This window comes from Falco punctatus, assembly GCF_963210335.1.
Source record: "Falco punctatus genome assembly, chromosome: 17".
Taxonomy (NCBI): domain Eukaryota; kingdom Metazoa; phylum Chordata; class Aves; order Falconiformes; family Falconidae; genus Falco; species Falco punctatus.
The window spans coordinates 2,787,032-2,813,545 of NC_137597.1; the positions used below are offsets into that span (position 1 = coordinate 2,787,032).

The 26,514-nt window shown below is 53.8% G+C and overlaps 1 protein-coding gene across 3 annotated transcripts; it reads right to left on the reverse strand.

Moving 5' to 3' along the window:
• Positions 1-16: 16 nt before the first annotated feature.
• KCNA10 (potassium voltage-gated channel subfamily A member 10) lies at positions 17-23,115 on the reverse strand. Of its 3 annotated transcripts, XM_080367221.1 has the most exons (3): positions 9,947-10,340; positions 9,258-9,293; positions 17-5,659 (listed from the first exon to the last, which is right to left on the reverse strand). In XM_080367221.1, exon 3 carries the CDS (start codon positions 5,583-5,585, stop codon positions 4,035-4,037), a length of 1,551 nt encoding a protein of 516 aa, XP_080223347.1. In that variant the 5' UTR covers positions 5,586-5,659; positions 9,258-9,293; positions 9,947-10,340; the 3' UTR covers positions 17-4,034. The 3 variants fall into 3 exon arrangements, with proteins under 3 accessions (XP_080223347.1, XP_080223348.1, XP_080223349.1); XM_080367222.1 differs by lacking the exons at positions 9,258-9,293; positions 9,947-10,340 and adding an exon at positions 17,976-23,115; XM_080367223.1 differs by lacking the exon at positions 9,258-9,293.
• Positions 23,116-26,514: the final 3,399 nt, after the last annotated feature.

Consider the following 26,514-nt stretch of genomic DNA (forward strand, 5'->3'; position numbering starts at 1 on the left):
CCACCCCCCCACCCCCCCCCACCTCAAGACCCAACATATTTATTTGATGATCATTTTCCCTCTCAAAGGTCTGGATGGTTTCTTCTGGAAATTACCTTCATCCATATAAAACCCCATTAAAAATGGAGCCTTGTCCTCTCTCCTTTCGAGCAGCTGCAGTGGAAGCTCTCAGCAGGTGGCTGAGAGAGAGATCCAAGAGTCCCTGCTGCTGGTTCATCTCCACTGTGCTCAGGGATAAGGGGCTATTTGCATTATTGATTGATAAATGAGGCTCCATCACCGGTGGGACCCAGAGATTGCTTACCCGATGGGAACAGGAAGCAGAGATCCAAGCAATCGGGGTTGGAAATTAATTTTTCTTTCCTCTCACTGTGCAGAAGTTGCTTTTTGAGCCGCCTAGAAAGGAGCAGATGATATGGGATGGTGGAAATGGGATTTATCCCCCTGCAGCTCCCTGAGATCCCTCAGCCCTGGTGGGTGGAAACCCCCTGTGCCCAGGAGGGACCCAAGCCCGGATTTTGGGCAGATGGGATTCCCTCAGCTCCATCACGGGAATTTTCTCCTTGTTATGAGCAAGAAGAAAGGAGCCTGATGCAGTGGGAACTGTAGCTCTGAGGACCAGCAGCCCATGGACCAGCCCTTGCCAGGATGGACCACCTGGAGCACCCAGGGGCTGTAGCTGTGCTCTGGGTGAGTGGGATGGGAGAAGCCATGTCCTTGCCCCAGGCAGGACCAACAGGCCAAATGCCGTGCCACGATGCTCCTAAACCCTCCTGGCACGGCTATTCTGCACCAGTGCCAAAATTCCTCCCCCCAAACAACCCCCTGCTATGGGCTTCCTCCGTGAGAGCATCCTTGAGGGCCAAAGCATCCCTTCCCGCATCTGTGTTGACACATGCAATAAAGAAATAAACCAGCTAAAAGCTTCCAAGCATGAATTAAGAAAGGATGAAACACATCGCCACCGCCTGCATCCAGGGAAATGTCTGTCCTGGAGTGCCATCTCCTGGCTGTGGTGCCAAAACTGTACCCCTGTGCTTTGGGGAAGCGCGGGAATATCTGGTGGCAAAAAGGATGCTCCAGGGCTTCCTTGGAAATTTCAGCTCCATAGAGGAGGGAGACGCTTCTAGCTGGGAAATATTTCACCCGTGCCCACAGGTTCCAGCTTGCTCCAGGGATAAAAAGCAGCCAGGACATCCTTCTAATAAAGCAAAGAGGTTTCTTGTCTTCTTTTTAGCTTTTTTGGTGGCAGTACAAAATTCCAAGTGGGAATTCAGCCTGTGTGCTAGAGGACATGACAGATTGGCTCATTAGGGCTTGACTCGAGAATAGTACAGTTGGGAAGAGCCTTGTATGGATTTCCTTGAGCTTTGAGCTTTGGGTCTGTGTTTGGGACGGTACTAAGCTGCAAATTGTGCAGGAAAATGGGTTTTCTGGCAGGTTTTCATCAAGCACCAGCTGGGTCTTGGCACTGGGTATTCATAGCTCGTTTTCCTTCGCTTTAGGATGAATCAGAAATAAGCTAATTTATGGAGAGGTTTAAGACCTCTGACCCCGTCCTCCCAGCATAAATCAGGGCCACCCCTCGGACCTGGCCTCCCACAAGGGATGGTGTAAGCCAACCTGCTGGGGAGCCCCCTGGGGAGTTTGTCCTCGGCTCACAAATCTGGAAATCTATAACATCTCATGCCTCAACCCACACACACGATTCTCAGCTGGGCACCGGCTCCCGTGGAGCAGCGCAAAGCCAAGAACAAAAAAAGTTGGATCCAAATAATATTTTCTGCATGCCACACTTTGAAGCATCTATTCTTTTATTCGAGAATAAAGTTTACAAGTTCATAAGAATCAGGTTGTTCATCCTTGCATCTATCTATCCATCCATCCATCCTTCCATCCTTCCATCCATCCTTCCATCCATCCTTCCATCCATCCATCCATCCACCCATCCATTCATCCATCCATCCATCCATCCACCCACCCCAGCACCGTTTCAGTCCCTGTTTTCTGGGAAGCAGGAGCAGCGAAGATGTGCTCACAGCTGATCAGGCTGAAGATTTCCCAGCCCAAATCCTTTTCCCCAGGGTTTCTCGTGGTGACTTCCCAAGGAACAAAGAGCAAAAGGGCTTCAGCTTTGACAGGTTGGGAGTGAAGTTTGGGGAGGGGAGTGCTAAAAAAATAAAAGATTGTAAAAAATTCAAGCGTTCTAGAGGAAAAGGAGAAAGAAGCAGCTATAAAATAAAAATAGTGACATGGCAGAGCTGCTGGAGAGGACTGAGGGGTGAATGGAGAGGGACTGGGGGTGTCTCAGGGTGCTGCGCTCCAGCTGTGCCCAGCTGTGCGCCCTCCAGCCATCCCCACAGACGATGAGAAGTTGAACACGGTGGGAAGGAGATGAAAAAGCTCTCACAGCTCCTTCTCCCATCCGGGATGATGGTCTGGGGTTGCAAGGGACGGGGTGAGGAAGAGGATGGAGGAGGGATGGGAAAAAAGACGGAGAGCAGGGAAAAGGGAATTTGTCCCAGAGGGAAAAAACCTCTCCTGAAGGAGTTGTGCTGGTCACAACCCAGATCCATCTGCCTGGGGTGGAAAAGACCTCATTGCAGTAAGTCTGCAAAAAAAAAAAAAAAAAGACCCCCACAAAACCAAAATAACACCACCACCACCACCCCCCGACCACGACTGCAGGATTTCTGCCACAGGAAAAATCCCAGCAAGCCCAAACTTGCATTTTCCAACAGACCAGGAATGAAAATAATCCATCTTTCATAGCTCCTTTCTGAATGAAATTGCAAACCAGAGATGCTGGCATGTTGCATAATGATCGTGTCGAATCCTTAGGAGATAAGACACGGAGTATAACAGATGTGGGATATAAAAGCGGATGTGTAGACACTGCATGAGAAACTGTGATTTTAATGTAGGCAGAAACATCAAAAAAAAAAAAGAAAAAAAAAGCCAAGTGAAACAGAGAAGTTGGAACAAAATGTTTTTGTCGTCAGAAAACCTGCTGGCATGAGAGAGAACGGCAAAATGATCTGTTGCTGGTTTCTCTCATGAAAAGTGACGGTGGGAATTTGCAGCTTTTAGAAGCCAGAAGTGCCTTTTTACAATGCGAAGCTATGGGGAATCGCCAGCCCTCCTTACTCTGCGCCCCATTTGCAGCAACAGGAGGGACAACCAAATCGGCGAGGTCATGGTGACTCGTCCCCAAGGGCATTTGCACACCAGGTAACCCCCAAGTCAAGCATTTGTTGCAGGGGAAATCCCCGTCCCTCTCTCAGAGCTCGGTTTTTGATCAGAAACCCCAGAGGGCACCGAGCCACAGTGCCCTGGACTTTTCCTGGTGACCGTGCCACCGTGACGGGTCCCCATCCTCCTCCTAATCCCCTCACCTGGTGGCTTGCTTCCATCCATCACTGCCCACCCTACCGTGCCGACAAAGTTTATTAGGCAGGCAGACCAGGGAACTCATCCAGCTAAAAATATTAATATTTTTTTTTTGCCAGCTTATTTTTCAGCCAGAGCAGTCCCGGGTCTGGGAATTGTTCAGATCCCCAGATACTAAGTGGTGGGTGGGGAGGAATGGTTTAAAATGGATGAAGAAAAACAGGGAGCTGGACCCACCTTCGCCTCTGGACAGCTGGGTACCACCGAGCAAAGCATTTCGTGTCACTTTGCCCCTTTTTTCCCCTCCAGTAAATGGGGGAAATCTCTGTGTACGGGGAACCCCGCTCTGACCCCGTGGAGAGAGAAGCTAAACGGCAAGCAGATGAGCATCAAATAAAAAAAAATAAAATAAATAATTAAAAAAAAGCAGACTGATGGGCAGGGCAGAGAGATAAGAAAGATGGTATTTATTTGAACAGCCACAGGAAATCAGAGATTGAAACATGTCTAGGAAAAGAAAAAAAAAAAAAGCAGCAGCACATTTGGTTTAAAAAAAAAAAAACAAAACCACAGCATGCAGATGTCTTATACCTTATCCAGCCAATCCCACCTGGCAGTGCCCAGTCCCGCCACGGCCTCAAACATCACTTTTTGGCCTTGTCTCGAGGGTAACCCCCATTGGTCTTATTGAGCGACTCCATGCTGCCGTTCCCCGTCACCACGCTGGTGAGTATCCGCTCCACCTCCCCAGGCAGGATCTGCTTCTCTTCGTTCTCTGTCTCCCGGTGGTAGAAATAGTTGAAGTTCGAGACGATGACGGGGACGGGCAGCGCAATGGTCAATACCCCTGCAATGGCGCACAGAGTCCCGACGATCTTCCCCCCCAAGGTGGTGGGACACATGTCTCCATAGCCAACGGTCGTCATCGTGACCACGGCCCACCAGAAGCCGTCAGGGATGCTGGAGAAATGGGATTGTGGCTCATCCACTTCGGCGAAGTAGACGGCGCTGGAGAAGAGGATGACGCCGATGAAGAGGAAGAAGATGAGCAAGCCCAGCTCCCGCATGCTGGCCTTGAGGGTCTGCCCCAGGATCTGCAGCCCCTTGGAGTGCCGGGAGAGCTTGAAGATGCGGAAGACCCTGACCAGCCGGATGATCCGCAGGATGGCCAAGGACATGTTCTGCTGCCCGTTGAGTTCGCTCTGCTGGATCAGCTCGGTGGTGAGCGTCACGAAGTAGGGGATGATGGACACAATGTCGATAATGTTCATGATGTTCCTGAAGAACTCGGTCTTGCTGGGGCACACGATGAACCGGACGAACAGCTCGAAGGAGAACCAGATGATGCAGGCAGTCTCTATGACGAAGAAAGGGTCCGTGAAGGTACTGTGGGCCAGCAAGGTGTCTGTCAGGTTCTTAGAAAGCTCCTGGGCGGATTTAAACTCCCTTTCCTCCCTGAACTCTGGCAAGGTCTCCATGCAGAAGATGATGATGGAGATGACAATGACCAGGACAGAGACCAAAGCTACACCCCTGGCCGCACTGGAGCTTTCAGGGTACTCAAAGAGCAGCCAGAATTGCCTATGAAAGTCATTGGTTGGTAAGAGGGTCTCAGGGTCCTTGATGAACCCTTCATCCTCCCTGAACTGGTCCATGGCTTCATCACCCAGCTCGTAGAAAGTGATTTCATCAGCAAAGACGTCAATGGGGACGTTGGCCGGGCGCCGTATTTTCCCACCGGACTGGTAATAGTACAGGATCCCATCAAAACTGGGCCTGTTCCTATCAAAGAAATATTCATTCCTCATGGAGTCGAAGTAACGCATCCTCTTTTCTGGGTCCCCAAGCAAGGTCTCAGGGAACTGGTTGAGGGTCTTGAGCCACGTCTCAAACCTCAGCCCAGCGATGTTGATGATGACTCGTTGGTCCCCCTCATCCATACCCACCCTCTCCCCCACCAGGTGCTCACTGAACTCGGCGGAGAACCTGGAGAAAATGGTCTCATTGTTGGCGTTTTCGCTGTTGATGAGGATTCTCAAGTTGGAGAGGAGGTTGGCGCAGCTGGGATGGCCTTTCCGCGACTGGCTGGTGGGGCTGAGGTCGTTTGAATAACAGGGATCCTCCACGATCTGATCAGCGTTGTCAAAACTGACTAGTGCCACCTCCATCTCCTTCCAACTGGACACGTCCATCATACACTAATCAGATTAGCAGCATAAATCCCCGGGTCGGATGCCGGCAGCTTGCGTCTTTCCCACGCTATGAGGATCTGCAAGTGAATGGACAGGGAGACAGAGCTGAATTGCGCATATCAAGCGTTTGGCTTGACTGAAAAGAATAAAACAAACCTGAGGTTGGAAAACCCGGTTTTTTGTTTTTTTTTTTTTTTTTTCTAATGGAAACATTAATTTCATTGACTGGCAAAAGCCTTATACTTCCAGCAAGTCGTTCATCTCCGGATCCTGCAAGCCCTTTTGGCATGGCTTCATGAGCATCATTAAACCTCCCAATACCGTTTGCAGCACCCAAGGATAAAAGGTCAGGCAGTGGCAGAGGATGGGGGTGATCCCAGGGGTCCCACCCAGCCTTTCCCCAGCATTCCCAGCCCTTTCAGACATTTCCAGGTGCGGGTCCAGAGTCTGGAGCAGGATTTGGAGGTATTAACCATGGGTGTCCTGGTTAGTGGCAGCCCTTGCTTCAGCTGGGAGAGGCATTGGGTCAAACCCCAGGAGGTCCTGGGCATGTTGCAGCTGGGTCAACTGGTGGGCAGAAAGCAATTCCCAAAGTCAGGACCATGCTGGGATTTGGGAAGCACAGCCCAGGAGGAAGGCAGGTCAGGAGAAGAAGGCTATGTCCACCAGCCTTGGAGAACCCCTTTGCATGGCGTGAAAAGGGGTCCCAGCTGAGACCCCTTGCTGGGACCCCTTGCCTTCAGCCAGACTGGGGCAGGCAGTGGCTGAGGCGATGTCCTCCAGAGCTCTCCTAGGTCTCCTTCACAGCAGACATGACATTCCCAGCCATGGGAAGAAGACAAGGGCTAAGCGCTCAGGCCACTGGCCGAGCATCCTTCAGGCCACGGGGTGGATTTTTCCCTAGAGCGGTTCTGTCAGGCGCTCAGCAACAGCCACCACGTCCCCAAAACGCTGCTGGGCACACGGCTCCCCGACACGCCGCTGCTGTCGTGCTGAACTTGGAGGCAAAGTCAAAAAGGCGCCGAGGGACCAGGCCAAGTTACAGAGCTGGGAAATTACCTGTCCCGCCTCGGGGAGAGGCACAAAGAGAAATTAGAGGTTAACGGGGAACAGTTCTGGGGAGATGTGCCAAGTAAATTCCACCTCCTGATTTATTTCCCCTCCAGCTCTTTCCCCCATAAATATATTTTCCGGACATGAGAAACCACAGAAGGACGCGCAGAGCTGCTGTGCGTGACCGCTAATCACCAAGGGCACGCTGGCTTTCTTACCCAGCAAAGTTCAGAGAGAGGGAGCGAAAAAACCCAAATGCCCTCGGCTGCCAATAATAGCATCGCAATTTAGGCCACGTCTGCACGGAGCAGCAGCGGCGCTGGGGCCAGCGCCGCGATGAGGATGCTCTCCACCGCAGGCTTTGCTTTGTACAACCAGGTGCTGGGATGGGACCCATCCTGCCCGCGGGGACTGAGTTGCACCGGCTGCCTCACCCCCCTGCCCAGCTGGAGTCCTGCAGGGCTCTGAATTCTTTCCTTCCCCTTTCCCCAGAAGCGAACTCATCCATCCGTGCTGGTGCACTGCTAGTGGAGTTGGGTAGGACAAGCTAGAAACCCAAATCCATGGCAGAAGTAGATGGTAACATCTTGGCTTGCTACAAATCCTCTCTCTTCTGCTCTCAGCATTATAAATCCCAAATGCAAAACTTCATCTAGGAGCCAGCATCCATATCCCGGATGAGGGCTCAACCTCGGTCTTCCCCCAGCAGAGCCATGAGATTCTGGATTTGGGGACATATCCCACAATTTATCATTAACTACTTGAATATCACGTTTCTTTGCTCAAGAAAAAAGCCACGGAGCGTGGTTGTGCTTAGGCACCCATCTCCATAGAGCTGCTCCTGGCTGGCTGCGTGCCAATTTTCCCACTTGAGGACATGCATGGAGGAGTATTTGGGACAACGGGGCAGGAATGATGCTTGGAGGACACAGCAGCATTGCAGTTCTGCCTCCCAGAGCAAACCAATTGCAGAACTGAGGAGCCCCAGTGACTCCAAACCCGACTCCCCCAGCCCCAGTGACGTCCTGCTGGGACATGCCCAAGGCACCGCAGCTCTCCGTGGGGCCAGGTTCGGCTCAGGCTCGACCTTTCTGTGGCTCTGCTGGAAAGTTGTTGCAGGCAGGAGATGATGGACCGTCAGAGCAATGCTGGGTGCAGAAAATGCAACAGAATCTCTGCGGGGAGACTGCAAGCGAGAGCTGTGGGTGAGCGATGCTCAGCACCCGGGTAGCAGCGGGAGGGGCGTGAAGGGGCACTGCGATGAGCCCAGCCTGAACAAAGCTCTTCTGAATTGTTCAAGGGAGGAACAAGCATCAAAGAATAAAAAGAAAAACAGCACATGTCTTTCCCCTCTTGGTTTCTTACTTTTTCTTGCGATAAACCCCCCAGGAGGATTTTTAAATCAGAAAAAAGTAAAGAAAATCAGTTTGAATGGGGAGAGCGGGAGCATTTAGTGTTCAGCTGAGGGGTGGGGGGGGCGCTGACCTGGCCCAGCACACATCCCACCCATCCATCCTGGTGGGAGAGCCCAGAGGGGAACACGTGCCCAGGAGCTCCTCTCAACAACGGAGCAAAGTTAGAGCAGCTAAAGCCGACCACAAAATTGCATCCTAAGTCAGCGCCGGGAGATGATCTGGGTACGCTGAGCACCGCGGGCAAGAAAATCCCCCAGCCCTTGCCGGGCAGGGTGGCTTTAACCCGAGACTTTTGGTCGCGGTAGAAATTGTGATATATCAAACCCTGGCTTCACTCTGGAGCCTTTGTGCACATCGAACTGAGCCCACCCCACCCCCCCAGCAGCATCCCTCATGGGGAAACTGAGGCACGGAGCTACGACGGGCTGATTCACGTGCGTGGTCAGGTTGAGAGTGGGAAGCTGTGCTCATCCTCCCCGCTGGGACGCAGAAAGGTGCTTTTTAGCTCCGTGTCAAGCCCTCAGAACAGCTGCCCAAGGGTTGCAGGGCTCTGACTTTCCTTTTCTTGCTTTCAAAGCCCCCAGACGTGCTGACGCCTGCCTGTCCGTCACCGGAGAGAGGTGTCCCACCTACCCCCAATCCCCCAGCCCGCCCTGTCTGTCTCATTTTTAATTTAGACCAAAATTCACGGCGCTGCCCAAAGCCACAAAACATCCACCCAAAGCTCTGCAACGCGCCCTCCAGGCTCCAGCGGAGGCTTGAACTAGAAAGTTGCCTCGTTTTTTCCTCCTAAATCACCTAACATCTGCTTCTCAGAATCTGATTAACTAATACCCTTCAGCTGAAATCCCTGGATGTGGAAAATAATAATAATAAAAAAAACATGCAAGGGAGAGAGATGGTGGAAGAGAAAGGTCATTTTGAGGGAGAGAATGTGTTTTGCCCATTACACCCCAGTAAATTGGGGCTGCAACCATCGCCACCTCCCCGTTGGCAATTCCCTGCTGCTTCCCACCCATCGCCCCTTCATCCCCAGCGACCCCTCATGCTCCTGGGGACAACAACAGCCGTTTCCACGGTTTTGCCAGAAAATCAGGGATGCTGAGCCTCTCTGCCCCCCATCCCCTCCCCATCACCCCGGCACTGGGATGAGAAAGGAGGTGGTTCCCCCCATAGCCCCCCTAAGCCATCACCTACAGGGACTTACCCGCACAGGGCATGGAAGTGCCAACGCTCTCTGCATCTGGGAAGAGAGTTATTAAAGACACATAGGGATGTGTAGGGAAAGCGGAGATAAAAAAAAAAAAAAAAGTCCAGCCATACCCTCGGAAGGTCCCTTTGGGATAACGCAGGCAATGTCATTTAAAAGGCTCTTCTCTATTTGATTCACGGTATAATGGGCAGCCCAGCGTGCCGGGGATGGGCTTTGGCAGGCGCGGTGGCAGGATCCGGCACGGTTTGGAGCCTTGGCCCTGCCATCGCCCTGGGAGCCCTAAAAAGAGCCAGGAGTAGCTGGTGGGGTGCAGGGGACACCCTACCCCCATGCCCCTCTCGCCCGGGGAAGGGGGACCCTGCCACCCACCTCCTGCCCCCACCCGCTCGTCGGTGAGCGAGACGGAGGAGGACGTGCCCTTCTGGCGGATGCCACCTTTAATCCCCAATAATGCTCCGGATGGTCCGGCGGGGACAAGTCTTGTCCGTGACGTGGTGAGGTCTGAGCTGGTCCCCAGGAGGGAGGCAGAGAGGGAGGACGGGGACCCGCACGCCGCTGGTACCGGGAGAGAGATTGACAGCAGGTAATAGGGCTCTTTTCATTCTTAATATATAATAATGATATTAAAAAGAGGAGGGGAGGGGAAAGCCCAAGGGTTGGAGCATCCCCCGTTGCCCACCTACCTCCTGCCTGTGGCCGCGGGTGCAGCAGGCTCCTTTCCAGGAGGTGACGGCCACAGTGCCACCGCCACGTGGGACATCTCTGTCCCTCCCCAGGGTGGCTGGGACCAGTTGGAGCAGCGGGTGCAGCCAGCATAGCCCCGCGGAGGGCATCGGTGGGGGACGAGGGAGAGAGGGGACGTGCCCCTGAGTCACGCCTGGCTGCTGGCCGGCCTCTGGCTCGGACCCCAGAGCTGCTGGGCTTATAACCGCCGGGGATAAATAAATAAATAAATGCCCTGGGTGGATGGGACCGGGCAAGCTGGCACGACTCACTGAAATAACTGGATTTTAATATTTTTTTTTCTTTTCTTTCCCCATTTTTTTCTTTTTTTTTTTTTTTTTCCTTTCCAGAGGTTGTTTACACTCGCCGGCATCTTCACCTTGGGTGCCCTCGGGTAGTTTCATCTCTGTTGGGTGGCCTCACACAAGGCTGGGTCCCACCTCTGCCTTCACCCGGGTTACCTTCCCACCCTCCTCCTCTTCACCCTCCTCCATCTCCTCCTCCCCCCAGACCTCCTCATTTAGGGAAAGCAGAGGAGGGGGTGGCACATTTCTGCCCGCGTGCTTCAGCCTGAATTCCTCCGTGGTGACGCTCCTTTGCTCTTGAGGGACCCGGTCACCTCAATTTCCCTCCCTCCAGCATCCTTGTCCGTCCTCTGAGCTATTTCTCCCCCCCCCCCCCCCCCATGACGTTAATGAGCACATTAAACCACCCTGTCCCGGAGGAGATCCTGGGACCTGTTGGCTTGGAGCATCTTATACTCATCTCCAGCCGTCTGTGATGGAAAAGGGACACAACATTAACCAGACCTTTGATCAAGCCCTTCAGGTCTGGTATTACATTTTTTATGCCCCCTTCTGCACCCTTATAGATCCCAGTACTTATATTTATCCACCCTGGTGGGGCGGTTGGAGATCTAACAAAAAGGCATTAAATCCGTATTCCTGGAACCTAAATTCAGCCTCAGCCCGTGCCCGTCTCCCCTCCACACCCAGCTTTGACCACAGGGTGATGGTATTTGTAGGCAAAAGGCTTTCGCTGGGCTTTTTTTCCCCCCAAAAAAATCTCCCTGACACTAACCAGGGTCACGTCCTGCACCGGGGCAAAGAGCATCTGTGGCCGAGGGAAACACGGAGTGGGAAAACCATCTGCAGGAGCCGATTGTCTGGTTCGTGCTGGGAAGTCAGCTCCAGCAAAAACTCGCTGCTGATGGGAATATCCCTGAAGTCAAAGTAGGGTTACGGTCCAGGGGAGACGGATACAGGGGGAGGTGCCCGGAATAACATCGTTGTCTCCAAGAAGCAGGACGGTTACACAACTCTCTTATCTCTGGAGATTTCGTCTACACCCTGGACACCCTCGGGAAAGTTCTGCCTTTGCGTTCAGCCAAGGTGACTTGAAACATCGTTTTCTCCCTAAGGATTTAAATGCCCCCCAAAGCCAGGCTGCCCCAGGCACTCCTCCTGCACTTCTTTCTCTTTAATCCTCCACTCCGTGCTCCTGGCATCACCGGATCTGCTGGGATTTATCCCATGGACCAATTTGGCCCCCAAGGGTTCCCTGCATCCGGGATGGACAGGCACCCAGTAAGCACTGGTACGGGATCGCTGCCCAGCAACTCCGCACGCACAGCTCTGAGACTGGATCAAGCACCCCGCAGGCTGTCCCGCCATGGAGGGGGATTAGTTGGAAAAGGGGGGGTGGGTTGGGGGGGGGGGGGTTGTTGCAGCAGGTCCCTGGGTTACTGCTTGGACCTGGGTTTGCACAGGGAGCTGAATTTCCCCTGTGGGGAATAGGGCAGAGAACTGACCAGCTCATCACACCCCATTTCCCCTTGAGCTGACGGGGGATGAACCACAGCAGGGTGGGAACAAGGAGAAGACAGAAGGGGTCCTGTAGACCCCATCGCCGCTCCCATGTAACGAGGCAGCGGCGCTTAATTTGATTTTTCCCTAATTCTCAAGCAAAACGGTGCCCGCAGAGACTTCTGCAAAGCGGCGCGTCTGCTTTGCACCAGGCACGCGCTTCAGCCCACAGAGCAATTTACCGCAGTAATGAGCCCCTGTTAATTTTCCTCTTTCTTAGCAGAACTAATTAGCTGGGGTTCAGCACTACTATTTCAGCTACAACGCTCTTAGGTGGAGCTGGGTTGGCTCCACAGCACTTCTGCGGCCGCTTGAGATATTGGGGTGAATTTTTCTTATTTCTCAGCCCTGCATGAAGTGCCCCTCAATTAGCAACCCCCCACCCCCGCCCCCAGCATCAGGGAGGGCTGGGTTTGGGGTGGGGGTGCAATATGCAAAAGCACAACCCAAACCCTCCAGCATCCTCAGTTATAGGGATGATGGACTGACTCCAGCCCTGGCACTGGGGTTAATGAAACGAGGGATGGCGAGAATTTTAAGGGAGTATTTGAGCTCTGATTCAGACATGGAGCATCCCTGGGGGCATCTGCCACAGCTGGGAGCAGGGCAGGAACCATCCCTGGAAAAAAAAAAACAACCGAAAAAAAAAAACCCAAACCCCAAAAAAACAGACAAAGAGGTTCTGGGCTTGCTCCCGGGGAAGATCCTGCAAAAGTTTGCAGCTCATCCCCCCTCTCCTTGGGAAAGACATTTGCAAATCAAACTCTTTAAATTTAAGGCAAATGTGTGCAGCTGCAAGGGAATAAACAGGAGGGGAGATGCTGGTAGTTTATGAGCAATAAAAAAAAAAAAAAATGGAAAGAATAATTCAAACCTTTGAGGGGATGATGGGGGTCTGGCAAAAGCTGCCTCTGCTTTCAAGCCCTCCGTGCAGGAACAGCGGGAAAAGGGAAAAGGAGCCAAAATATGCTGAAATAACAGTGGCTCAGAGCGAGCCCAGGGCACCAAAGGAGCCCAGAGCTCAGGAGCAGCCCAGTCTGAGACCCCCTTTCCTTTCGAAAGGAGACGTTCACGTGTGTCCTAGGCAAGGGGTGCAGGATGAGCCCCAACATTTAAAGCCACAAACTGCACCAGCAAAGGAATGATCAGCTTTAACCAGCAGCCACCAGCTCCTATAGGCTACTTCCAGCTCCGTGCCTCAGTTTCCCCAGAACCGGTGACATGCTATACAGCCAAACAGGAGCCCTGTGGGAAAAGATGCACAGGTGGAAGATCCCAGCCTGGATTTCTGGTGCTGGGATGGAGGGATCCCTCACTGCTGACCCCCACAGCAGGCAGAGAAGTGTGCCCAGCCGGACCCCTTTAATCCTCCCTCGTTTGCATACCTCATTCTTTATTTTTCCACCCATATTTCCTTTATATTAAAAAATCAGATTAGCAGAGAACCCAGTACATACAGTACATGCCATGAGACAGATGAAACCTTTCTGATACCCAGCCATAGAGTCCCAAATTAATCAGCTATGGATTAACCGGGTCAGGATGTAATTTAATAACAAGCCAGGGTGAGTTCCTGCTAGGAGGGAGCCAACGTAGTCCTGGTGCACCAGGAAAGCTGCCGCAGCCCAGCACAGGTAGCAGGAAAAGCCAGATGGGGTGAGATGAGCTCTGCGGTGATGCAGGCTGCTCGCCGAAGGATGCTGCTGATGGCCTGGGTCCGAGCCAGGCGTTGCTGCAGCTGAGCCCTCCTTATCTCCCTGGCACTCGGAGTCGGGCTTTTAGCCTGATTCAGGAAAAGATTTGAATGGGGTTTTGCCTATGATGGTGCTGTGGTGGCTTTTAGGGATGCTGAGCAGGCTTTTTTGAAGGCCGGTGGTTTGCTCTCTGTTGGGACCCACCGAGCAACCGCCGCTGCAAAGTGTTTGACTCGCTTTAGGAAGCGGCTGGCGGGTGGACAGGTGGACACAAAGCACTTTTAAAGTGCTTTGATTAACCTGCACCAGAAAAAGATGCAAGAAAGTGCATGGAGTGACCTCGCTCCCCCACCCCCGAGCATCCCGGCTCCGTCAGGGCGCCTGGATGGGGACAGGGGGAGGCAGCCATCCTCCCCGCTCTCACCCTCCTGCTTACTACGGCTGTAACACGATAAAGACAATTCGATCCCGAATCAATGGGAAACTTTTCCAGTCTGCCCAAAAGCATCGGGATAGAGGCAGAGCCCCCCCTCCCCCGCCCCAGCATCCAGAGCTCAGTGCTGTAACCTCAGTCTGCTCCTAGGGACAAATAAATGACTTTGTGCCCCCTCAAAATCCGCACTGGCAGCAAACCCTGCTAGGAGGTTGTCAGCCAGAGCCAAAATTGGATATATGGTATAAATGGAAAGCAATAGGAAGCCACTAATCAGGTCAGACGGATACCTGCATTGATCCCGATTTTTGCAACAGCAGCAGCTAGGAGCCGGTGGCAGAGTCCAGGGTCCTGGTCTCACGGCATCGTGTGCTAAGCCGGAGCCACTGCAGGGATCAGGGCAGCTCTCCCGAGCACATCACAGCAGCCATCACCCCATGTCCCATCCAGGTGAGGACATTATAATTTGGACCCAGCAGCAAAAAGTAATTAAGACTTAAAGTGATTGGGGTGATGCCAGGAGGACCCTCCAGCTCCCGGCAAAGCTGATCAGGAGTGTTTCACCCTCCCTTTTCCTCCAAGGACAAACTAAACTTCTCCCCTGGTCACCATCACCCAAAAAATACTCAAAAAATAGAAGCGCAGCACCAGACTGCCCCAAACCCGCTTGCCAACCCCTCCGCTCCTCCATCCCCAACTTTACCCTGCCGCCAAGGCTGCTGCAAAGAAGGGAGTAACAAACCCGGCTTTTGCATCATCCTCATCATCCTCCTCCAGTGTGCAGGGCGCCTGGTGCCCCTGGCTCCATCCTCCTCCTCCTCCTTCAGCTCCGCTGCCCGGGGGCTGCCCGGAGGTGCTGCCCCTTCGCCTCTTGCGGGCGCATGGCCGTGGCAGCGTGGGGATGCTCGTACCTCTCCTGCACTGGGCGGAAAGGCGATGCCGGTACCCACGTGAGCCCGGTGGGACTCCTTGCCCTCATTCTCCTTGTGCCTGAAATGGGTTTTTGCTCCTTCGCTTGGTCCTTCCCATTAGCAGCAGCAGCAGCCGCCGCCAGGACCCCAACCCACCACTTTTGTGTCCACAAATGCATGCACGGCCTTCGCTGTCTGAGCGAGGGTGAGGAAGGAGCAGCCCGGAGCAGAGGAAGAGGAGGTGATGCTCAGACACGACTGTTTCTGTCCCCTCCACGCAGAGCTGCTCACTGGGATGCTCTGCCGCACGCATCCAGGACAGTGCCAGTTTCACAGGGACCCTGGTCCTTTGCACCTGCTTGAAAGGAGAGAGAGGCTGGGAAAACAGGACCCTCCGACACGGCTGCTGCTGCCGGCACGGCTGCACACTGAGGTACCAGCCGGGCAGAGACATCCAGGGCTCCTCCGGCCACAGGTCCCTTTAGCCATGCATTTCCTCAGCTTCAGAGCATGGGAAAAAATCCATTCCTGGGAGCCTGCGATTGCCGTTTGGGGAGCTCCCAAACTGGCGAAGCTTCAGGAGCAAGAACTGCCCCCCCCCCCCCCCCCCAAGGTGCTTTTTCCATCCCGGTTTTGTATGGCCAGTGTGCCTGTTCCTCCACAAGCCTCTGTGGGGAAGGCTCACACTTGCCCGTACAACACTGGGTCCTGGCCGTACCCCAGCCACGTGCAGAGCAGAGGTTGCTGGATTCAGCCATAACCCCCCTGTTAGTCCAAAGGGCCATCGGACCGTGAGCATCACCTACTGCCTCCAGCAAAGGTATCTGAGCTGCTGTTTCAAGCCTCAGGCTGCTTTGCCGGCAGGATTTGATGAACCCACAGCTATTTCCCTTTCCATTTCTTCCCTCAGCCCCTGCAGAGAGCATTGCTTTCCCTCCCTGCCCCAAAACTTCACAAGCAAAGGCAAAAACAAGAGCATCACCTTGGAAAGGGACCTATCACACAGGAACGGAGCGAGTACCAGCTAGGGTATTTCCCGAGTGACCTCCAAAAGCTGTCCCCAGCCCTCACCCGCATCCCGAATCCTCCTGCCAGCAGCTCAGGATGCTGAGCCTTTCCCTCAAGCTTTATTCCAGCCTGTGTAATTGGGGCAGGTTTCCATGCCGTGCTGTTGAATTGCGAAAGGCAAATATCGAGATCAGCCGGCACTGAGCTCTTTCAGCAGCATCCCAGCAGCGGGGTGTGCGAAGTCGGGGTCTCCCTGAGGTGCTGCTCAAGAAATAAACCAAGGAAATAAAAAGAAAACAACATCTTGGAAAATCAGGTCTGGAAAATCTCCCCCCAGCTGTGGGGAAAGGAGATCTCAAGGCTCAGGCAAATCAAAAAGCTGCCCCTTGGGGTCATCTTCCCCCAGCAGCCCCAGGCTCCTCGTGCAAAGTTGGAGCTGATTTTGCTTTGGAGCTGATTTTGCCTCGGAGAAATTTCCCGATCTCCTTCCCGTGACCTTTGAAAATGGATACAGCCGAGCCCCAGGGCAGCCAAGCCCAGAGGGGTGCAGATCCACTGTGTCCAGGGCAGGGCTCCAGCGACCATGGCAAAGCCACGGTTTCCCTAACCACGTGCCATGAGCTCAGTCTCATCCCGGCATACAACGGGAAACCATTCACGGGGGCGCAGACACACCAGCCACTTCGGGGCTGGGGGAGATGCAAAGGGAACAGCTCAGCTGAGGAAGCCAAACTATATTTCTCTGGGAATCAGCAATGCAATCATATTTCCCCCCATTAAAAGTTAGGCTTTATTTGGTTGAGGCTTTGCTCATGTGGAAACTTTTATGATCTCTGTGGAGACTGCCTGCCCCCTAAGACCCTGAAACTCATCACGCATCAAACGTGAAACAACTTTATGGAGTAACTCTGAGGTGATGCCTGCTTGAACCCAGACCTGATACCAAGGAAAGTCTCTTCGGCCCCTTCTGAGCCCTTCCACCCAACCTTCGCCCCCGGTCACTGGTTTCCATGGGCTTTTTCATTAGTGTTTGGAGGAAAGAAACGTTCATTAGCACCAGAGCTGCAGTGAGCACCGAGGCAGGGCCAGGAGCAGCTCCATCTGCGCTCCTGCACCAACACACAAAACCAGGGAAGACGACCTAAACCAGACTTTCTGAAAACCACGTTATTCTTCACCACTAAATGCAAACCATACTGAATCCGCTGGAACTAGAAGCCGTTTTGACCCAGTATCCCCATTAACCCTCTCCACAGCCTGCTCTGCATCACCGGGGTAAGCTCTGTGCAGTGGGGATTCCCACGCTCAGTCCCTCGGGATCACCTAAAACATCCCTTTCATTTCCAGGCGAAACCAAGCCAACCAAAAAAGAACGATCCCGTTTATTATTACTGCAGTCTGAAGCCGATGTCGTCTGCTTCTGCATCTCATCCCCTCGCCACTTAATTCATCCCCGCAGAACGGATGCTCCCACCACTGTTTTAGGTTTTAAGTGACTATTTGGCAGCCGTAGATTTCAGGCTGTCAGAAATCGTGATGAGTTATTTCACTCCAGCTCCTCACGGTTTAATTCGAGCAGGCTGAAGGCAACTGATCTTACCTTGCGTGTGTTTCAGTGCCTTCGACATGTCTTGCATGTGCTCCAATAAAGCAGATTGCAACGGTTGATGATTTTCTAATGGAAGCCTTGCAAAGCATTCAAACCCATTAAAAAGATCACAGCCAAGAGTAACTACTTTATTTAAGACTTGGAAGAGAAACAAAGGCTGTAAATGCTCAAAGCACGGAGCGTATCTGGGTTCAGGCACAAACCCAAGAGCATCCAGAAATCCTGTATCAGCACAACTTGGTATAAAACCATGAGCCAAGCGCTGTTTTAGCTGGAGATAAATGGAAACCAGGTGATAATTTTCAACCAGGTGATTCTTCTACATCCTAGCAATAATCAAGTAAAATAAAAGGACTGGCTTAATACAGGTGAGAAGTCTCCACGGGTGTTGGGGCCACTTACATTTCTATCACCAATGCTACACAAACTTTTATAAGCACCGTAAATAAAATTAAACCCGGTCACTCACCTGCAGCCCCGTTCGGCCAGGCTAAATTACAGCCCTTCCTCAAGCAATAGGAGTCTCTTGGGTGGGCAGGGACGTGGCCAGCGCCTGCATCTCTCCGGCACGCAGGTAAGGATTAGAAAGAGTTTGTCTCAGGAAAGACTCAGATTCGGAAATTCTATACCCTTGTGAAACCCTACCTCGCCTTGCTGTCCTTGGCTTTAAAGGAAACACGGGGAAGAAACGCGGTGCCGCAAGCAAGGCTGTGGTGCACCTTCATATGTGGGGGTAACAACCCCAAACCCTTTGGCAACCAGCCCTGAGAGCCAGGGTGTACCCCCAAAACTCACCAGCCGAGCTGAACCCCCCCCCCCAGGTGATAGCTTCATTACTTGGGAGCAGATCTGTCCCCAGCATTGCTCCATGGGGACAGATGGGATGTGGGGAGAGGGATGCCCCTTGGTATGAAGAGCTTCCCACCTGGCAGCAACATCTGTTTCAAGAAGCGACGTTCACGTTGCAAGACTAAAAGGCACCAAAGAGCCCAGCAGCTCTGACCTGCCCAGGTGGGGGTCCCACCGAGGGCATCGCTGCCTCTGCAGGAGCTGCATGGCTTCAGCCTTGGATCCTGGCCTCACCGCTCTTCCCCGTGTGATGCCTGAGGGAAACAAAGCCGATATTTTGGGGAACGTTGATGTGTGGTCCTTCCGTGTCCCAGGGAGGCCCTGGGAGCCTTTCAAGGGGGTGGCCAGGAGAGGCTGAGCATCCCAGGCTGTGGGCAAACACCAAGAGCAGCCCTGCATTCAGCTCTGAGCAGCAGCATCAGGTGATGCTGGGGAAGGGGCTTCCCATTAGCAAAGACCCACCTCGTTCCCTGAGCCACCTAGAACCAGCTGTAGAAGGTTGTGGTTGCTCTGATGGGTCCTTCCAAGTCTCTGGTATGGTGTCCTGGTCATCTTTATCCCAAGAATACATGGGATGGATTCAGCCCATCTATCTTCTGCTTGGTGAGGAGGGTGGGAGGAAGGTGCATGCTGGAGGCTGCGGGGTAGCCATGGGTTTGTTGACCAGGATGGATGGGTCTTCTCCACATCTCCTTGCTACGCTGAGCTGATTTGCGTCTTGGTAACAGGTACCACATCCAACCTCGCCGTAACCATGGACAGCAGGTGGTGGAAGGAGAGGTCCATGGCTTGCCCAAGTCATCACCCTGGCCATTCTGCTTTAACCCAGCTCACAAGGAAGCCCCAAAGACTTACCTCCCCCTTCAAGCACCACCCAAAGCCATGCATGCCCAGTATCCCTAGGAGATGGCACTGCCTCGTGGGTATTTCCCAGAGGTTCCTGTTACACTGCAGTAATGGGGAATCTCATTAATTACTCGTTCAGCTGAATGGTGGTAACGAAGGCACGGGACATATCAAGAATCATGTTAGCATGGCAAGTGGCACAGGAACACCCGGAAAGGGTGATGCTCCACAGAAAGGCCTGAAGTTGTTACAAGGACGTCAGGAGACTTGATACAAAAGGCCACCTTATTAATAGCTAATGGGCAAATAAATTATGTACCCACTTGGGTGGATTGTGTTTCCTTCTCCTCACTGCATCCTGCCATCTCCATCACCTCCTTTCTCCCTGGTTTCTGTCCCACTTGGTTTTTCCTTTATTTTCCTACTTTGCTGGACTCGTGTGCTTTTGCTCATCACTGAAAGCTTCCAAGCTGTTGTGTTGAATCCAGCCTCTCCCCAGGGTCCCACCTACCTGCATCCGCCCAGAGCAGGACAAGGGACCACCAGCCACCCTGAGCCCTCTCTGAGCAGGGTCGGATACTCCCCCATCACACCAGTGCTGCTCCCACTCCCAGAGCACCCTCGATGCCCTGGAGATGCTGAACCTGATAGAGAAGCTCCGGGCAGCACAACAAAAGCCTCTCCCCGTGGCTGCGACCTGCCCTGCCTGCCATCTGCCCGGCGCCGGCAGGAGCAGCCGGTGGTGCTGGCAGCCAAGCGCCCGCCACGCTCCAGCAGGTCCCTGGCAGCAGAGAGGGAAGGGGAGAGCTGGGCGATGGCACGGCACGTGGAGAAAGAGGGGGGGTTGCTCTATGCACTCAGGATTCGGGGTCCCCGGCACACCACGAACCCAGAGCAGGAGAAGGGAAAGCTGAGGGTAACTCGGTAAGAGGAGGTTTGGGGATGTCCCTGGTCCAGCCGCTGCTCCCATCCCTGGGAGCGCACAGATCTGCCTGGCAGCGCAGCCCCAGCCGGGATAACGTGCCAGGGGGCTCGAGCAGCCGCTTGGCCAGGGCTGCCACCCGCTCCCATCTCAACAGGAGCGGCAAGTTCCCCTCTCGCCGTCCTGAGCCGCTTTTCCCTTCTGGATTGTGGGCAGGCTCGGTGCCACCCTGAGCTCTACCTGCTGCTCCTGAGCACACACACGGCACCTTTAGAGGAAGCCAAAGTCTGTCGGAACGAGCATTTTGTTAAACATCTTGGAGCCCACCATGCCCCTGTGCTTCAGGGCTGGCCCCCGGCGGCAAGAGGAGCACAGAAAATAAGGGATGCTCCTAAGGGCCAACCCCCCCATATGGCTTTGAGTTGGGGTCTCAGGCAGCGCTGCAGTACAGCCCCATCGCCCACACACAGAGCGGGTGAAGAGCAGTTAGGGCAGAGCCAGGAGCAGCATCCCAGCCCCTGGACCAGATCTTCAGCCCACAGATGATGGCCCCACCATCGCTGTCCCTGCACCCCGAGGCCCCCTTCGCCCAGCAATCCCCCCCTTCTCTAATTGTTCGTTATCGCTTTCACTGCCCACTCTGATTTCACTGGGCAGTGCTATGCTATCCCTCGTGCCTGGGCGGTGCTGGGCAATCTGATCCCCACCCCCTCATCAGGCTGGCTATAACCACCGTCACTAATCACCCCAGACCCCACGCTGACCCCGATGAAGTTCCACCCTGTGGGCCTCCATTGCCCAACGTGATGCTGCCGGCTCCTGTTCCACGCCTGTCACCTTCTTGGCGGGTTTGCATAACCCTAACCCACGTCACGGCAGCTCCTGGTCACCGAAATCAGGCTATTCTGTATCGGTAATAAGAAACTCTCACCACGGCACATCTCTGCTCACACCGTTGCTTCCTCCCTGGGGAGAGCAGCATCTCACCCCAGCATCCATGAAGGATGACAAAGCATCCCTCTCCAGCACTTAACCCCCAGCAGCCTCCGCCAGGAAGGGGCTGTTCCTTGCCCGTTTTCTATCAGCCAAAGGATGGGGAATCGTGGAACAGTTTGGGTTGGAAGGGACCTTTCGAGGCCATCCAGTCCAAGCTCCCTGCCACAGGCAGCGACATCTTCCACCAGATCAGGTTGCTCAAAGCTCCATCCAACCTGTGCTTGAATGGTTCCAGGGATGGGGCACCTACCACCTCTGGGCACCCTGTGCCAGTGCCTTGCCACCCTCATCGTAAAAAATTTCTTCCTTATATCTAGTCTGATTCCCTCTTAGTTTAACACCACGACCCCCTGTCCTATTGCATCAGGTCCTGCTAAAAAGTCCCTCCCCACCTTTCTTGCAAACCCCATTAGGAACTGGGAGGTCTCCCCAGAGTCTACTCTTCTCCAGGCTGGACAACCCCAACTCTTCCAGCCTGTCTTTACAGGTGTCCCAGCTCTCTGAGCATCTTTGTGGCCTCCTCTGGACGTGCTCTGACAAGTCCATGTCCCCCTTATGTTGGTGGCCCCAGAGCTGGGTGCTGTGCTGCAGGGGGGTCTCACCAGAGCAGAGGGGGAGAACCCCCCACCTCAAATCCACAGCGAAGGGAGGAGGAGATGTGCTCCCCCACCTTGTCTCTGCCGCTGGACCGACGCAGGGATGGAGATGTGGCTGTGCCACAGTTTGGGGTGAGCAGTGAAGCAAAGGAGGGGGAGATGGCTTCTTCTCAGGCAAGCAGGGAAAGAGAGAGACACAGATGGAAAATAAAAGGCTGCAGCGGGTGGTAATGAAATGCTTCCTCTTCGGTGCCCCTGAAAACCAGGGAAGAGGGAGGAACAAGGGGGAAAGCCTGGGATTAGGACCTCTGCTAGGTCCTTTCTCCTCCCTGCACACGATGGGGAAGGCGAGGGGACAGCTCCGGTGCCCTGTAACCAGCTCACGGGAGGAGAAGCTCCCTCCTGCGAAAGTGCAGGAGACGAGGATAAGGCAACTCCCATCCCAAGCAGATATCCTGCCTTTACAGAGTCAAAAGGCCGAGCACGGCATCACTTTATTGCCTCAAACCCCTGTGCAACGTGCAGTTATATATGGGGAAACTGAGGCACAGAGCACACAAGAGGGCTGAGATGCCACAACATGCCTTTGCACTGGGTGGTGAGGGGGGTGGGGGGCTGCTCCCCCCACTCCTCTCAGCACCCACAGGGAGCAGCTCTGCCTCTGCGGGTTACTCCATCCCAGTCTCCAAGTGTGGTCCCTGCGGCAGCCAAAGCCTGGTGACATTGGGAACCGCTTGCTGGTGTCTCCAAAGCAGCGGTTTCTGTCTGCTCTGTGGTTACTGGGTCTTGCTGCGTAAGGCTGGCTCTGAAAAAAAAAAAAAAAAAATGACCAAGAAAATTAAAGTTACTGTCAGTAATCTTAAATTTACCTCGCAGGGGAATTTGTGCCCCTCCTGGAGAAGTTCTAGCGGACCATAAACCAAAAAAGATGAAAATAGCTTATACCAGGAAATAAATCCAAGAGTGCCCCTGTCTGGGGGATGGAAATATGGCAGCTTAAAGCAAGGCATTATTTTTTACAGCATGCCACAGCATTTATTTAAACCTCACCAGGATGGGAGACAACCCACCAGTGCACCCCATGGTCTCCAGGACCCCGTGGCTGTGTCCAGCCCCTTCCCTCCCTGCCCAAACCCAGGGCTGTGCTGCTGAAGTCAGCCCCCCACCCCCTCCCCAAGTCCCATCTGGGAGGGATGGCACATGGCAAATTTACCCCCAAAACCCAAACGGTCCTGCAGCGGCTGCGATGTAAGAGCTCCAGCCAGAAGAGGACAGTGGTGCATATGTTTTATTTCAGGATGCGCTACCTATGGGCACACCAGGGGGGGATTTTAAGGGCTCTAGTTGCCCTCTTCGCTATTAAAACCCACCCATTCCGACACACAGAGCAGGGTTTGGGGGGGGGGGGGGGGGGGGGGGGGGGGCGGGCAAGGCTATTCCCAGGGCAAACCCCCATCCAGCCACAGATACGGGTAAAGCCACCGCGCTGAGATGCTGAGTGGGATGTGGGCTGCAGCAGGTCTCAGCTCCAACAGCCTCTTGGGGGCGGGGGCGGGGGGGGGGAGGGGAGGGGGGCAGGGATGTGCTGCAAGAAAGGCTGAGCCTAGGGACTAAAAAAATTGGTCTTTTGGGGGAAAACTTGCACCTCAGATGAAAACAAGACTTACTGGGCCGATTGGGAAGGTGTAGAGCGAGCTGCCTCCACTGGTGCCACTGCTCCCTAGGGAAGGGGATGAAGCACGTGCATATATTCCTCTACCTGCACACCTATAGAGAGAAAAAATATCAATATGCATATGGGTATAATTACATAGGAACAGGTATTCAAGCTGTTTCGTGCATGTCAACGCATATTCCTAACCCCAAGCTGCGGTTACCCGACCCCAAAGGCGAGACCTGCCCACCACAGAGGGGCTGGCGCAGGCTGCCAAGGTAATTTCTTGTCTGTAATTAAAAAGCTGAGGGGTTTAGGTGAAAGTAGAGCTAGGAGCCTGCCAGGCCCCACTCATGCACCAGGCTCCTGGTGATGCTCCTCACTCTGGGGAGGCAGGAATACAGGGAGGGACCCTACCGCTAACAAACGCCACCGTATTTAGGGACCTGGGATCAAAATGCCGCAGGGGTTTAGGCACCAGCTCTCAGGAGCTCCAATAAGAGGTTGGTTCGCAGCTGTTTCATATTCTGGACGTCACATCTACATATATTCCTCTAAAAATCATACATCCCTGGGATGAAAAGCCAGGTTTGTCCCATAGCAAGTGTTTTCTCAGCCCTGCTCCTCCAGGCCAGGGGGAGAGCATGGTGATGGACACCAATGCCTGCATCAGCCAGGATGCTGAAGGTGCTGGAAGGTCCTGTTTCCCCTCTCCCAGCCCCCCCCCGCTTGCTCACCTGCTGCAAAAACCCTCACTTCTCTGCTGGTTCAGAGCTCAGGTGGGCTCATGCCAGAGCTGGGAGAAAGGCAGTCCCTCTCCTTGGTGACAACTACACGTTCGATCATGAAACTTCATTCCTATGATGGAGATGAGATGCTGGACACAAAGGGCAAAGATATGGTTCAGGAACAGTCTGGTGGAGGTGAGGCTTTCCAGCATCCTCCTTAAATGCTGTTTTCTTTCCCCGGGCTCAGCTCTTGCCATCCAAAACCCAGTTCTCAGAGAAATCCCAGAGCTTGGCAAATCGGTGTGATGACCTGTCACATCCCGCTCCGTAAGTCCCCTCCGCAGCTGAGCACAAGTGAGCAGAAGTGATGGGAAAAGACCTGACAGACAGAAGCCCCTTCGCTCCCCTTCGTTCATTCTTTCCTTTATCCATCCCCAATGCGATGTTTAGAAACCTACCGTGGGTCCTCAGCTGCCGTAAGCCTGCCTCGGTGCAGGGATGCTCCTGGAAATTAAGGGGTACAAGGGCTCTCTGCAAAATTTACCCACTTTGGGGTAAAAAAAGGGAAAACCCACCCATTTGGCACCTTCATATAGTCCCTTGAGCAGGGAGAGGTTATGCTTAGACATTCTTAAACACAGATACACTCACCAGGAGCTCTTGGACATCAATATATTCATCAGCCCAATGGCCTTTGTACCCCACAGCCTTCCTGGAGTAAAATACTAAAAATAAGCATTTGAAAAAAATATAAACAAGCTGTTTGCTCCTAACTCCAGGAGGCTCCTGGGGGCTGGTTTCTCACTGCTACCCTAGCAAGGTCCCCTCCATCCCCCCAGCCCTCCTGCTCCGGCCAGCTCAGCAGGCAGCACCGCACCCCCGCTTCCACAGCGTGTGCCCTGAGACAAGTCAGCGAAATTCCCTGGCGTAAAACAAAACAACCCACAGAAACCCACCTCTCCTCATCCTTCCCATCAGCAAAACCTCTTCTCCCTCCCCAGATCCCGCAGGGGAGGACGATGTGAACAGGAGCTGCCAGAAAGCTGTCACAACAGCCACAGCGCTGCTGCATGCGAAACACGGATCCTCACCCTCAAATAGTCTCAACTTGGGTTTTATTTCTGTCTAAATCTCTAAACACAAGCCCTGCTCCCCTCCAAGCTCTGCCTAGCCTTGCTCACCTGCTTTTACCCAAGACCAGCAGCCCCAGCAACAGTCCCAGACTGGTTTGCCTTTGCCAAAGGTCCTTTTGTAACCTCAGGCAGGTGGAGCTGCTCACCAGATTATCAGCCTCAGCCCCCAGGTGCCCAGCCAGCCCACAGCTCTGGGAGGCTGCAGCTCCCCCGATGATGCTAACGAGCAGGTTTTCCTGCTGGTTGGTACCAGATGTGCCGGTTGGGCTGAAAATCTGGATGAAAATCTGGGAATTGGGCAGGGAATAGGAAGGAAAAGGATCTTGGAAGTGATCAGCACCCATGATGTTGGGCACCCACCCTCCCTCCCCGTTCCCCACTGCTTTGCTGAGAGAGTGAAAAGGAGCGATGAAGATGCTGGACCATCGCTGGAAGATGCTGGACCATCGCAGGAAGATGCAGGACCATCGCTGGAAGATGCTGGACCGTAGCTTAGGGTTGGCCCATCCTCTCTGCCCCCCACATCACACGCAGGGACAAATCGACACAGAACCAGGCAGGGCTCTGCAGCGCTGTCCCCAGGGCACGCGTCCCTGGAGATGTGATGTGGGAAATGTCTGGAGATACTGTCCCCTTCCCTATCTTCCACAGGCAGCTGATGTGGATGATCCTGGAGGATCCTGGGGGTAGATGAGCCTCCGTTTGCACCCATAAAACTGCAAGATGTGCTGCACCCCTCGGAGAGCTAAACCTTGGGGAGCCTCCAGAGGCAATTCCCAACAGCTCCCTGCATTGTCCGCTCCCCAGCACTGGCGTTTTTTGCTAGGATTAAGGAGAAACACTCCTTGTCACCCTGACATGACCTGCTGCGATAGCAGCCCACGACCCCGCTCAGCCCTGCAACCTGCCACCGTCCCCCAGAGCCGGGGGGATTCTTGGAAAAGACTTTAAGCAAAATATTAAAGCTGTTCCTCCAGGAAATCCTGGCTGGGACAGAGCTGTGATGTAGCGTGCTGAAAGCCTGAGGAGGGGCTGAAATTTGGGTAGCCAGAGGTTGCCTTTTGCGGGGGGGTGGGGGGTGGGCATTGGGGGAGCCCCATGAAATCCCACCCACATCTCGCTGGAGCTGCCTCTGAATTGGGCACAGGGACAGGGACAGCTCTCGGGCAGCTGCCTGGGCATCCCCCCATTCTCGCTGGCGATGAGAAGGACAAAATAAGAAATATCTTTTTTGGAGCCAACAATGACTAATTCTCCTCCGGGAGCAAGGAAATAATTATGGGT

Bases quoted from the DNA above. Each gene is read 5' to 3' on its own strand.
- KCNA10 (XM_080367222.1), bottom strand. From the start codon at position 5,585: ATGATGGACGTGTCCAGTTGGAAGGAGATGGAGGTGGCACTAGTCAGT.